The sequence below is a fragment of the Pseudopodoces humilis genome, chromosome 1 (genome assembly GCF_049639895.1).
Source record: "Pseudopodoces humilis isolate 2021_Gansu_Grassland_sample_001 chromosome 1, ASM4963989v1, whole genome shotgun sequence".
In the NCBI taxonomy this organism is placed as follows: Eukaryota; Metazoa; Chordata; class Aves; order Passeriformes; family Paridae; genus Pseudopodoces; species Pseudopodoces humilis.
The window spans coordinates 46233721-46246551 of record NC_142200.1 but is presented as its reverse complement, the minus strand read 5'-3'; the positions used below and the strand labels follow the sequence as shown (position 1 = coordinate 46246551).

The following is a 12831-nucleotide window of genomic DNA, read 5'->3' as shown; positions in this document are numbered from 1 at the left end:
CTGCTTGCTGTGTCTCCCACTGCTGAGTGCTCAGTCTGTTTGTACCCAGCTACCACAGTGAGATTTGCTCCAGGTTTTGACTTGCCTCTAGTTTTCCCTCTCTGGTCTAGGATCTTCAGCCTCCACAGTAAACAGTTCTCATTTGCTGTCCCATCTCTGTCTGCTGGTACTAAGAATACAGTGTGACTCCTAGCAACAGAATTGCAGGCAAGATGATTTTAGGTGATTGCTTTCAGTTACTGCTAGGAAGAGCTGCCCAAAATTAGGATAGATATGCAATAATTCACACACAAATGATGTTGAAATTATACCCACTGAGGTATCTGGACACCATCCCAACATGAAATCATTAAGAAACAAACCCCAGTGATAACATTAATGAATCAAGCACCCACTGCCCCGGGCAAACCCAACCAGAATTAGTGGCTCATAATACTTCCTCCAAATCAGATCCATAGTCTCTCAGACAGCTGAAACAGAAGCAATTCTTTGCTCTGATTAAGATAATCTAAAGACTAAACCACTTTAGGAAGCAGTATTTCCCCACTTGTGTAAGGTATTTAAATCACAGTAGCAGAGAATGAATTAATTTCTCAGTGATGTCCAAACTTTTAAGTATCAGGTGATAAAAGCAACAAATATCTCTCAAATGTGACTTTGCATATTTTCTGTAATTTTCTTTTCTTTAACATAAAGCCAGATGAGCATTGCTCATTAAACATTTTAAGTCACAATGACAACTGGGGCGGATCCATAGCCACAACAGTTGCACCAGAGTAAGAATGAAAATCACACAAACACAAGTGGCATAAAGTTGTTGGACCCAGTTTCACTAGTACTGAAAACCAATTCTCAACCCTGTTGCTGGATAACTGAGAAAATAAACCCAGAAGTATTTAACATAAAAGTACTCTGAGCTCGACACAGTAATAGGAAATACAAGAAATACCCATAAACAAGGAAAGTTGACAGCAAAATTTACATTCTTCCCTTTGTGAAAACAAATTTGTTGGGTTTTTCTTTCCTCCCTTCTGCTTTTGGCTCTTCCAAATGTGTTTTAGAGCCAACAATGGCTCCAGTTCGCCTAGCCCAGTTAACCTTCTCCATATGTCTATTGCCTTTGATGCAAGTATTTCTTAAATTTGTGAGTGGGCTTAATGATTATGAAAAGGAAGGTTTACTGGTTGGGAAAGCAGGGTGAATAAACTCTGCAAAAATCTCCCCTCATGGCTCTGCATACTTTTTTTAATCATCACAGTCCAGAGCTAAGCAGTCCTCCTCCAGTTCTAGCCCTGAATTCTTGGTCTGGGGAGATTGCCAGCTCCTCTAGGAAGAGGCACAAACAGAGATTAAAGTTATAGCTTTGCCAGTATACGGGAGTGTTTGAAAGTGGGTCCCCTTGGATTTGATAATAAAAGTACACATAATTTCTGCTTTAGGAATAAACCCACTTAATTAAAATATGCTGTTGAGATGAGCCAATTCAGCTATGAGCTTGGGAGAGTCCACTTTCATTCTCACTGTGCCATAAAATTGTTCTACACAGTTACTGTGAGTAAAGCTTCTATGTAGGGTTGAATTTAGCTCCACTACAAGGCAGCACATAATTATGGCCTAAGAGTGCTTGTCCTTCTGTCTTGCCTTGTAAAATGGCCACAGAATTAAATCTCTAAATCCTCATTCATGTACAACAAAAGCCATTAAGAAATGTGAGATGCACCTTAAGAAAGGCTTGGGATACAAATCAAAACCCTTCACAGCCCTTCTGCCACTCCAGTGCTGTTCAATCATGAATGACCAGAGAAGAAACAGGAGGTAAATACAGTAACTCACAGGATGACCAGGCAGTAAGTAGAAATAAGAGAGAGAATGTGATTCTTACCTCCTCCACCACCCAGGTGAGCAAGCAGAAAAGATGCTGCTGCCAAAGCTTTATTGGTGCTTTCAGACAGGGCTTTCCTTAGGGAACTTTGCTTACCTTACACCAAACAAGCCTCATGGAACTTCCTTTGACAAAGAAGCAAGAGGAAGCAAATGCAATCACCCTGAGACAGAACTAATCTGAGAGCATGGGGCTTCTGAGCACATGCCCATGCTTTCCCAAGATTATTTGGGTCCAAGATAGGGCCCCCAAACCTTGCTTACAAGGACAGAGACCTCCTGTTCTTTTCTGCTCTATCTCTCTACTTGGATTTTCAAGGGATCGCTACAATCAGAATCTGGTAAAAACAGTCCCTTTTGATCCTCCTTGAGGCTGAGGAGGTAACAGGAGCAAGCTGGCTCTGGAGTTTCATTAAGATGTATTGACAGAATGCAGAAGGGAAATAGTGCAGGATCTGAACTTACAGACCAAATAACAGCATCAAAACATGGTTATTTAAAATTCCACCAATTTATTTTATTTTTTTAAGGAAGACTGTATCATTTAAGCATAAAGCATTCAAGTTTCATGAAAGCAGATTTGACATTCTGAAAACATTTGGTAAGTTACTGTGATGTAAATGAATCATAAAATGGAGTAATCTAGCCCTTCCCATAATCTCTTTCCAACTTTCTATTTATTTTTTCAAATTCTGCAAAGAATCAAAACCTTCTTGCTGAAATGGTCTTCATCAATTACCTGGAAGGATTTCCCACAGATCCCACAACCCCATTCCACCTATTGCAAAGTTACAGCTACTGATTTCTTCAGCTTCTTCCCTACTTGTACAGTACAGACCACTGAGGATCTGTTAAGCAAAACACTGAGAGATCCATTTCTCCCTACTCTAGAGAGATGCTGCGTGCTTCAGACTGTCACAGAGATGCTTTTTGATACTTAGTAGGATTGGACCGCTGCATTAACAATGGATCTATTATTTAAACCTCTCCTCCCTCAACCCAGGAACAACATTAAACACCATGTATGAAGGGAATGCTCTTTTTTTACAAAGTAGAGGTAATAAAGAACTGACTTCTACTTGTTCATTTCTTACCAATCTAGACAGTGCCCTGGAGCCAGCATAAATAGTGCCCACAAAAAGTACTGATGCAGGAAGCCATGACAGAATTTCAGACCTGTGAAAACAATTAAAATCGCATTATTTCACCACATTCAGTTTACATACAGAAAGTTGCTTGAAAGGAATGTGATAATATATATACATGTACATTAATTTCAGACATGTGTGTATTAAAGTCAGTATCTGATTGTTCAGTATTTCTCCCATTTACTAAGGAATCCAAGTCAGAAATTATTCATTTTGTCTAATCCAAGTGAGGAACTAACTGCAGATATATTTTCTTTGTTTTATTCTTTCCCTGGCTCTTCTCCCTCCAAAATCATATTTTTTTTTATCTCACTTAGAAATTACTCCCATTATTATTAAAGGAGAGATATTTCAACTAGTTTCCTTGATGTTCTGTAAAAGGAATGAAACCTGACAAATGAAGGCATAAAATGGCTTACTTGCACAGACAGCACACATTTTCACTATGTACAAATACACTTGGCCACCCACACATTCATTTCTCAGCCAGATTTACAAAGAGATTCTTCCTAAAGATCAGATTGTCTCTGTGGAAGCCTATTTCTTGAGATTTCCTAATTATATTCCTTTGACTAAGCCAAACTCCTAGAGGCAGTTTGACAACTAATGGAGGAATGAAGTCATCAGATTGATCAGATTAATTTTTTTTTTTAGCCATGGTTACTGCAGTAGGGTCAGGTTTCAGTTCTGAGAAGGGGCTTCAGAACTTGCACTTTTTCTGTTTTTGATCTTGTTACCTAAAGGAAGAAAGGGATCAGGTAGGTGGTAAATTTCAGAGAGAATAATGTAAGATTTTGGGCAAGAAAAGAAAGGAATAGCCACGAGGTAAAGGCCTGAATCAAGGGCTTCCCAAGACTGAAGACATGGCTGCCTCATGCACTCTTCCTAAGCTTTGAATTAAAGCGGAGAAACATTAGTGGGCAGTGCTGGTCCTCAAAACAAAACCATACTGCTTCTAGTTCCTTAGCTTGCATCATACTTCCAATTAACATGTAAGACATGGAATGTAATTATAGATACTGGTAGATCACCACACTTCATGGAACACAAGAAAGCAGACCACTAAACAACAAAATCAGAACACTATGAAGGAAGATAAAACATGTGCAAAGATTCATGTAATCACAGACAAGGGAAAAACCATAAATGTCACTTTTCCTGTATCATATGTATATAATTTTCCAAGATAATCAAAATCCCAGGGTCACAAAAATAATCTTTAGATTCTTTCACTGGCATAAATATTTGTTCTGGGTTTTCTCGACTAGCCACCATAATTTTTTATAAAAACAGTGTTTCTTTTGAGGTTGTTGACTTCAACTGGAATTTCATCAAGACCAAGATCTAATACTGTCATACCTCATTACCAATGAATTCACATCAGACACCAACAAAAATACTACCACACTATTGGAACAACAAATTGGAAAGAAAGGGGGAGGAAAGAAAAGAAAGTGGGTCTGGGAAGATAAAAGGAACACACGATGAAAACTAAATTTTCATTTAGAACATAAGAAAATCACTCTTTCATGTTCCCCACAACTAAATTGTAGGAATCCCAAATATGTCTTCATTTCTAATGCAATTCTGTGAACTGCAATGGAAAAGGACTTCAGATGCTTTTTCCATGATGTAAGGGTAGAATTTTATGCTGCCAAGTGGGAATTTCAGGACTGAAAAAGAATGCACGGATGTTTGATGTAACGTGTCAGCATCAACAATCTGTCTTCTATGTCAACCAATTAGCAGCTTCTCATGTTGGCAATACAGTGATGTACATGCAAAATAGGAAAAGAACTGATGAGTTTGTGCTTGTTGTAGGGCTAAATCCAAATCCCATGATAGGCAATCAACACTTAAAAAATGGCTCTGAGATGCTGCTTAGAGCTACAGCACATTAGCTGTGGGTGAAATGCAGCATTATAAGAAATGCCAATCATTGAAGACTTACGTGCCTATAAGGGTTAGGCAGAAGCAGGGCAGCAGACTGGAAGCGTTATGCAGATGCTGTATGTTCCTCTGTGCTCCACAGAGCCCTTGTTTTGGATAAAAGCTTTGCAGACAGTCAACATTTGCTATTTAAAAGCAATGATAGAGAGTTTCTTACAGTTTGTACTGGGGGGAAACAGAGTCAAAGCAGGTTAGCCATAAAACCTGAGTGAGAGGATTCAAAATATTACATTTTTATTTGGTCTTATAGTGAGGTTAGTATTCTGGACTTTAGACAAAGCACAATGATATCTATGTAATAATTCAATTCAGCTGAGACACTTTGGGATAACATGAACAGGCTCAGCAAGATCAGTCCAAGTGACAGAATAATCGATACTTTGTGGACATAAATAAACAAATGGATGGCTGAAGACTGGCTATGATATTCCTAAGGATTCTACACATAGACAAAATGCCCCCCTCAAACCAACAGATAGATTCAGAGACAGATATTTTGTAAGAGGGGATGGAAATGTCCATATCCCAATGGTAACATTAAAATCACCTTCGCACATTGTGTTTGTTTGCTTGTTTGTTTGCTGGTGAGTGCTTTGGTTGGTAGTGCTTTGGAGGTTTAGAGGGTTTCCATGTTTGGGTTCTCAGGCTGTTTTTTTTTGTTTTGGCTTTGATTTGTTTTTTTTTAATACAGGAGATAAATGTTACAAATCCACCTCTGCAAAGCATTAAAGCATGTACCTAACCATTGTGAAGAAAGGCAGGTTTAAACTTATGCTTAAATAGCTGGATGAATTATAGCCAAAGCATGTCAATTACTTCTGGTTGTTCCATTCATTCTGTTGTAGAACAGGCATTCTGTATTAACTAAGATAATGAAGAGGTTTCTTAAGAGGGATTTCAACCCCTTTCCCTACAGTGTGCTGACATCTAGTGGCCTCAAGTCTCCAGGGTCAAAATATGAACTAATTTTTCATCCTAGCCTTTCTTAGAAAAAAACAACCTCTTCAACATCAGCGAGTGGTTCTTGGCCTCTATTTTCTTTAATATCTTCCCAGGTTTTGAAAAGACAAAAGTCTTTTCCAAGCAGGGAAAAAAATATTCAACTTCTTCAATTTCATTATTTGAAGCAGAAGTAATCATTAGTGATGAGAAGCTGAACTATAAAAGGACATTACTGATGGCTGTATTCTTCTAGACTGTTTTGTGAAGACAAAATCTGCATTAAAAATATAAAATTTGATAATAATATATGTATGTATCAGTAACTGCTAGTAAAGCAAGGTTTGGACCCTAATCCTGTCTCTGCCGAAGTCATTGTCAGCTTTTAACATATCCTCAGTTTATTGCAGCTATAAAATAGGAAACTGAATTCTGTTTTCATTTACAATCTCACTTATATTTCCGTGGTGATGTAATTGCTTGTATGGACATGAAAACAGAAGACAGCCTTTTTTTTCCTGACATATCCAGAGGATTTCATTCCAAGTAAGGAGATTCAATTTTTCAAGCCAACTGTTTGAATCTCAAACAGAAATTTCATCAGTTGTCACTTGCTAATAGAGAGAGGCATCCTGGCCTGTATCAGGAACAGTGTGGCCAGCAGGAGCAGGGAGGTCATTCTCCCCCTGTACTCGGCATTGGTGAGGCCACACCTGGAGTTCTGTGTCCAGTTCTGGGCCCCTCGGTTTGGGAAGGACATTGAGACACTTGAGCACGTCCAGAGGAGTCAATGAAGCTGGTGAGGGGCTTGGAGCACGAGCCCTGTGAGGAATGGCTGAGGGAGCTGGGGTTGTTTAGCCTGGAGAAAAGGAGACTCAGAGTGACCTTATCACTCTCTAGAACTCCCTGAAAGGTGGCTGTAGTCAGGTGGGGGGTCAGTCTCTTTCTGCAGGCAGCAACTGACAGAATGAGAGGACACGGTCTCAAACTATGCCAAGGGAAATATAGGTTGAATATTAGGAAAAAGTTTTTCACAGAAAGAGTGATAGAGTACTGGAATGATCTGCCTGGGGAGGTGGTGGAGTCACCATCCCTGGATGTGTTTAAAAAGAGACTGGGTATGACACTCAGTACCATGATCTAGTTGAGGTGATAGGACATGGGTTGGACTCAATGATCTTGAAGGTCTCTTCCAGCCTAGCCATTCTGTGAATTCTGTGAATTCTGAGAATCACTGAGAAAAAGTTACATTAAAAGGGATGTCTGGCAGTCATGTAGTCCAAACTCTCCCAGCTTCAGAGTCAAGTCATATTACTCAGGCTGTTTCCCAGGAAGGTTTTTAGTATCTCCTGAGAAGAAGATCCAATGATTGCTGTGGGCATACATCTTCTAAATGATACCATTTTGCACAAAGATGCTGCATTCCATACTGCAGAATGAATCCACCTGAGCAGAGTACAGCATGACTACTCTTCTGAATTGTGGTGTTACACTCAGTTTAAGCAGATGATCTTTGTCTACAAAGCGCCATTTAATTTGGAGTTTTATTGTTAACATCAGTTAGGAAAAGGCGAATGATCCCCATTTATGAGACGCAGCTCTCAGAAAAAAGGCACATCACATTTGTAGACTTCACAGCCCTGAGGGTTTTGCAGAAGGTTGTGTTAATGCTTTTAACTAACATTACCAAGGTTTCTCTTACAATATTAAGAAGCAATTCAGGGAAGATATATGGAGAGATATTTGGATAAGACATCCTTATTGTTTTCACTAAGGGCTTTTTGGTTGTCTTACAAGGTTAAATTTAATCCACTTTATATCAGTAGTCAGTTTAAGTGTGTGTCACTGAACACTCATTTAACTAAAATGTGAGTTCTCTTCTACATCTGTGAAGCAGAACACCCACACTCCCACACACATCAAACTCTATTTTAGCCAGTTAGTAACATCCATGACCAACTTAACTATATTGTAATCCAGCTACAGAAAATAAGTGTTTGGCAGATACAAAAAACCCTACAGTACCTTGAACACAGGTTTATCTCCACCCAGCCCAGCTTCCAGGAGATGTGAAGCAGAAGTCCACCCACCAGTGTTTGCCACCTGAAATAGAACAACACTAGGAAGTAATATGTGAGGCCTAGGGAATATGTGCAGATAACTTAGAATAAGTAACAAGTAATGCACACTGATTTCTTTTACACTTTAAAACGACTTATCAGCTTTCTTCTTCCTTAAGCTAGTGGTTTTCAGAGAGGTGTTCCACGTTTCTTGGGTGAAAATCCTTGAACATCTAGCACAGTTCAGACAGAGGTATTGTATTACAATGTTAAATGACATTAACATCCATAACAGGTCTAGCAGTGCGCTTATTTATCATTCCCATTCATTGCAATGTATTAAGCAATTATTAAAATCTTTCTCACACATGCATAAATAAATATTCACTCTATGCAGTACTAGTGCAGTTGGACACTGTCAGAGAAGAGTGAGCTCATTTTCCACAGGGATGTGGTAAATATTCAATGCTACTATCACAGCTCACTTCACCTTTTTTTGGATGAAGAACATATGAGAGATTAAAAGGCAGGTTTCCCTGATATTTGCTGCAGGTTTGACTATGCTCTATCCAAGCCAGTAGTGAAATCCCGTCAACTTTATTGTGAAGAGTTTCCTCTTGTCTCAGATTTTAAGGACAGAAGTTTGTGGCAGTTTCAGATGCTTAAGACTATGCAGAATAGTCTTAGATTATACAGGGAACCAAACCAAGTTCCAATGAACAGTGACAGCATGAACTGAGAATTACATTGTTTTCCTCTTTGCTCATCTATCATATGAAAATGAAAGTGCATCTGAACCACTTAAAAAAATTCAAGGAAAGGTCAGTTTTAAAAGCCAGAACTTATGGAAAAATATTAAGATGCTGAAATGCATTTTCAAATAATAGAAAAAGGAAATAACTGTTGTAAAACAGATGCTGTAAGGCAGTTGCTTGCCACTGAAATACGCTTTTCTGTTCATTTACCATGTCTAGTTTACACAAATCACTCAAAGCCCTCTCCCCATATGACAAAAGCCTTCTGCAAGAGACAGTCTCTGTGTGTGCACCAAAACTGAAGAAAGTGTCCACTGCATATCTAATTGAGCTGACTACATTGGAAGTGGAGATTCCCAAGGCAATTATTCCTAGAGTTGATTGCAGTCCTGAGACTGCAAGTCAGGCAAAAATGTAAGCCATGCTAAGCAGCAGAAAAGTAAGTAAAGACACCCAGTGTCTGCAGTTTTTAACATAATCTCAAAAATGGAGGAAATCTTGGCTCTAAGAGGCCAGATTTTCACTAAATGTCTCATCAACAGCATTGATGATATATAGGACGCTTATCAAAACATTAAATTTCTCATTACAGTCATTAAAATATAATAGTGACTTGTGATGCAGACTTGTAAACAAGGCTAAGCATGAAAAAAACATGGTATTTGTGAATGCCTAAAGATGGGTTTAAGGTTGATTTTCTCTAGCACAGCAAAAGAATGTACCATAACTACACATTTTCCACATTTTATTGTACTGTAATTGCTATTTTTCTATGCTGAAGCTTAAGACTTTAAGGAAAATGAGAAATTATGGACTCTATATATCTCAATTACATCACCTGAATGATGTTTAAAAATTAACCAAGACACATTAATGAATGCTTTATTAAAGCTTCATGAAGCATGTTCTCTAGACAGCAAAAGTCAATAAGGACAAGAGGTAGTAAAGTTAGCTTCAGCACGGAGCAACAAGATGTTAAAGTCATTTTTTAAACAATAATTCTTAAAGCCATACTTACCCTTGAAAAAGGGTAGGGTAGGTAAATTGCAGGACAGACAGGACATACTGGAAAACAAATAGCAAATTAATGGACATCAAACACCTACAGTTTATAATATTAACAAAAAATCACAAGAAACAAAACATACACAGAAAGTTTTAATTTTGCTTTAGTTTGGTAGAAAAGCCAAAAAAAATGTTTAATTATTTCACCAGTTTTGTGTATTTCCTCCCCCTTCCCTCATCAGGCTGCACTATGATCCCTGAAATCCTTTATAGGCCTCAATCTTGATGAACAGCACCTGGGCTAAGTTCCACTTGAGCTTATCAGAAACACTGTCTGCTCTAAGAAACTTAATGCTGTCCAGTGAGTTCCTGCTTTTTAACAGCCTTGGAGACTTATTTTTCTTGCCTGTGTAATAACCCAAGTGGAACAACATTTTTGTTATTGAACTTTCTTTGAAAGTTACCAACCCACATTGAGGCCAGGAAGGAAAATTACTTTGTTTAAACCCAACTCTCTTGTTTTCCTATAAACAGCAGTCCTGAGTGAGACCCTTTGAGTTCTCCTGGATCACAGCAGGATGCAACCAGCAACCTCTCTCTGCGTGGGACACATCTCAGAGCCAGCAAACTCTCAAGTTCGCTACACTTGGAAGATCTCTGAAGGATGGTGATGGATCCTGGGCTGATACTATCCACTCAAGACTCAACTGTTTGCCCATGAAGAAGGTGCAAGGACATTCAAAGTGAGAGTACTTCACTGAATGTGAGAGAAATTTTTCCTTGGTATACCTTTACAGATGTTCCTTTACATCTGAGTGTGTGTGAAGTAGATGTGCTGTAGCAAATTTATAATAAGTATTGCTCTCTTTGATTCTTAAGTACATTAGGTTTGTAAGTAAGATAGGCCTGTGAATCACTGTCATGCCTATATTAAATTCTGTATTAATCTTTTGTTAAATTGTTTAAATTAAACTGTTGATTAAGAGCTGCTATGTTTAAGTGCTATTAAAACCTTTAGACTAAACCATTGATCAAATCTGGGGTTAAGTTTGGCAAGCGGGTCCACTATGAATGCTGTGACTCGGTGTGAGTGTCTTACTCCCTTTTATCCTCACCCTTTCCTGTTCTTACTTCCATGTAGATAATTTTAGGTTGATTGATTTTTAGATTGATGGATTTTAATCTGATTTTTCTCTGTCTGCTTTAACCATCGAATAAAGATGTCGTAGATGTAATGATGTAGTGTTGTAGTAATGTAATAATGATCTAATGATGTAATAATGTAGTAATTGATGGCAGCAGAGTGAACCTCACCAACAAACTTTATCATGATTTCACCTTAATATTAAATCTGCTTTTGCCCATCCCTTTGCTGGTGTTTCTCTGAGTAACCTAAACCACTCATTCAGGACACTTCCCACACCAGAACTGCTAGATGCTGCTTCAGTTGCTGTGGAAGGTAACAGACACTAAAGTACATGAGTGGAGTGAAGCATGGAGTGGACACACTGAACAATGGAGAAGGCTGTCATCCGAATTGTGCTTTCACTTTCTGAACACAGTCCATACATCACACTGAATGGAAAAGGATTAAAAGGAACAAAAAGCCATAAGCACCAGTTAGCTAAAATCATATTGTACCAAAAAGGCAATCTTTGGCAGAACCAAGAGCAGTAATCTTAACATAATTGTCTCCCTATGATTAATGTTTCTTACAGACTTAACATTCTACTTACACACTATTTTGTGTAAAATATTAAGCAGCCCATAAAGCCCATCAGATAGATGGGGGTAAAAAGCAAAATCTGTGTCATTGCTTTAGCCTGCTTTGTCTGGGCCTGCATCTATGGCTGCTAGTGTCTCTTCACACTAAATATGTATATATGCAAATGTGAGGCATAAATACATATCTTCCAGGTCTAACAATTTCCCACAATGAAATATATAAATACCACTTCTGCAAAGGAGAAGAATGATTGAAGGTTCCTCAGAGGAAATGGAAAGTAGTTGCTGCTCCTTCCAGGAGCCAGCAGAAGCTGTCAAGGGCAAAAAGAGAAGCTGAAACCTTTCAGCAGAGAGAAAACTCTGCTGAACACCTTGCAAGGTCCAGTTTTCAGATTTATGGGGTGTCACTAAGAGGCTGGCATCAGTTTACAGAGACAAGGCATGTTGATTCACAACAGGTCCTTTTACACATACACCTGTCAGAACTGCCACATGCATTTTAAATCAGGAAAATCTACCTACATGCCTATGCTCCTGCTTGCATTTGTACACCATCTGCAGCAACTGAAAGGTCTACATTCTGGTTATTTTTAACTACATTACACTAAAACCTACATTCAGGTTTGAAAATGGAGGCCCTGTGTCAATGTCCCTTATGACTTCTCAAGCACAGCTAAGCCAGATGAATACGCTTCCCAATCCATGATGCAACATGGCAGCTCTTTTAGTCCCTTTGTTTAACTAATCACTGCTCCCAGCAGTCTGTCAAATCAAGTTCATTATCTCTCCCTACAGCTTTGCTTCATGTCTGGACTTTAGTCTACTTCTGGGCATCCTTAATGGCAAATGTATCTTGGGACAGAAACCGCTAGCCAAAGCCCAGAAAATATTTCATTTTTCACCTCTGAAATGCTGTTTTTCTCTAATCCTCCTTCAGAATATTCATAGCCTGATTGCTTCACCAATATTTTTTTCTTTCAGAAATCTGCAACAGAAATACAGACATGCTGTCTGACAAATAGGATAGCAGGGAGCTCTATCTCCTCCCAGTGAAAAAACTACTTTCAAACAATACTTTAATGATACAATTTTATTCACAATGTGGCCATCTTCAGCCTATTTCTTCTACTTAGAAACTTCAGCAACATTAATAAGAAACTGTTACACAGTGGAAAACAAAATTCTTGATTGGTAGGTTAATTAAGTTGACAAAGGAACAAAGTTTCCATGGAAGTTAATTGTTTCATACTAAAATAATACTTTGAATATTTCACATTTTCCCCTTGGATAGTTGATACTATTGTTCCAGTTAACAGATTTTCTTTTGGGAATGAGTGCAGTTGCCAGACATCCAATGATGAAATATAT

The 12831-nt window shown here is 38.5% G+C and overlaps 1 protein-coding gene across 4 annotated transcripts in view; it reads right to left on the bottom strand.

The window, feature by feature from the left end:
- Positions 1-12831, bottom strand: part of SLC35D4 (solute carrier family 35 member D4) — a 55971-nt gene that overhangs the window by 42539 nt on the left and 601 nt on the right. For all 4 annotated transcript variants that reach the window (XM_014254314.2, XM_014254322.2, XM_014254317.2 and 1 more), the window contains exons 2-4: positions 9752-9798; positions 7944-8021; positions 2976-3057 (exon numbers count right to left, since the gene is read on the bottom strand). In XM_014254314.2, coding sequence (XP_014109789.1) covers positions 2976-3057; positions 7944-8021; positions 9752-9798 — 207 coding nt within the window. The remainder of the gene's footprint in view (positions 1-2975; positions 3058-7943; positions 8022-9751; positions 9799-12831) is intronic.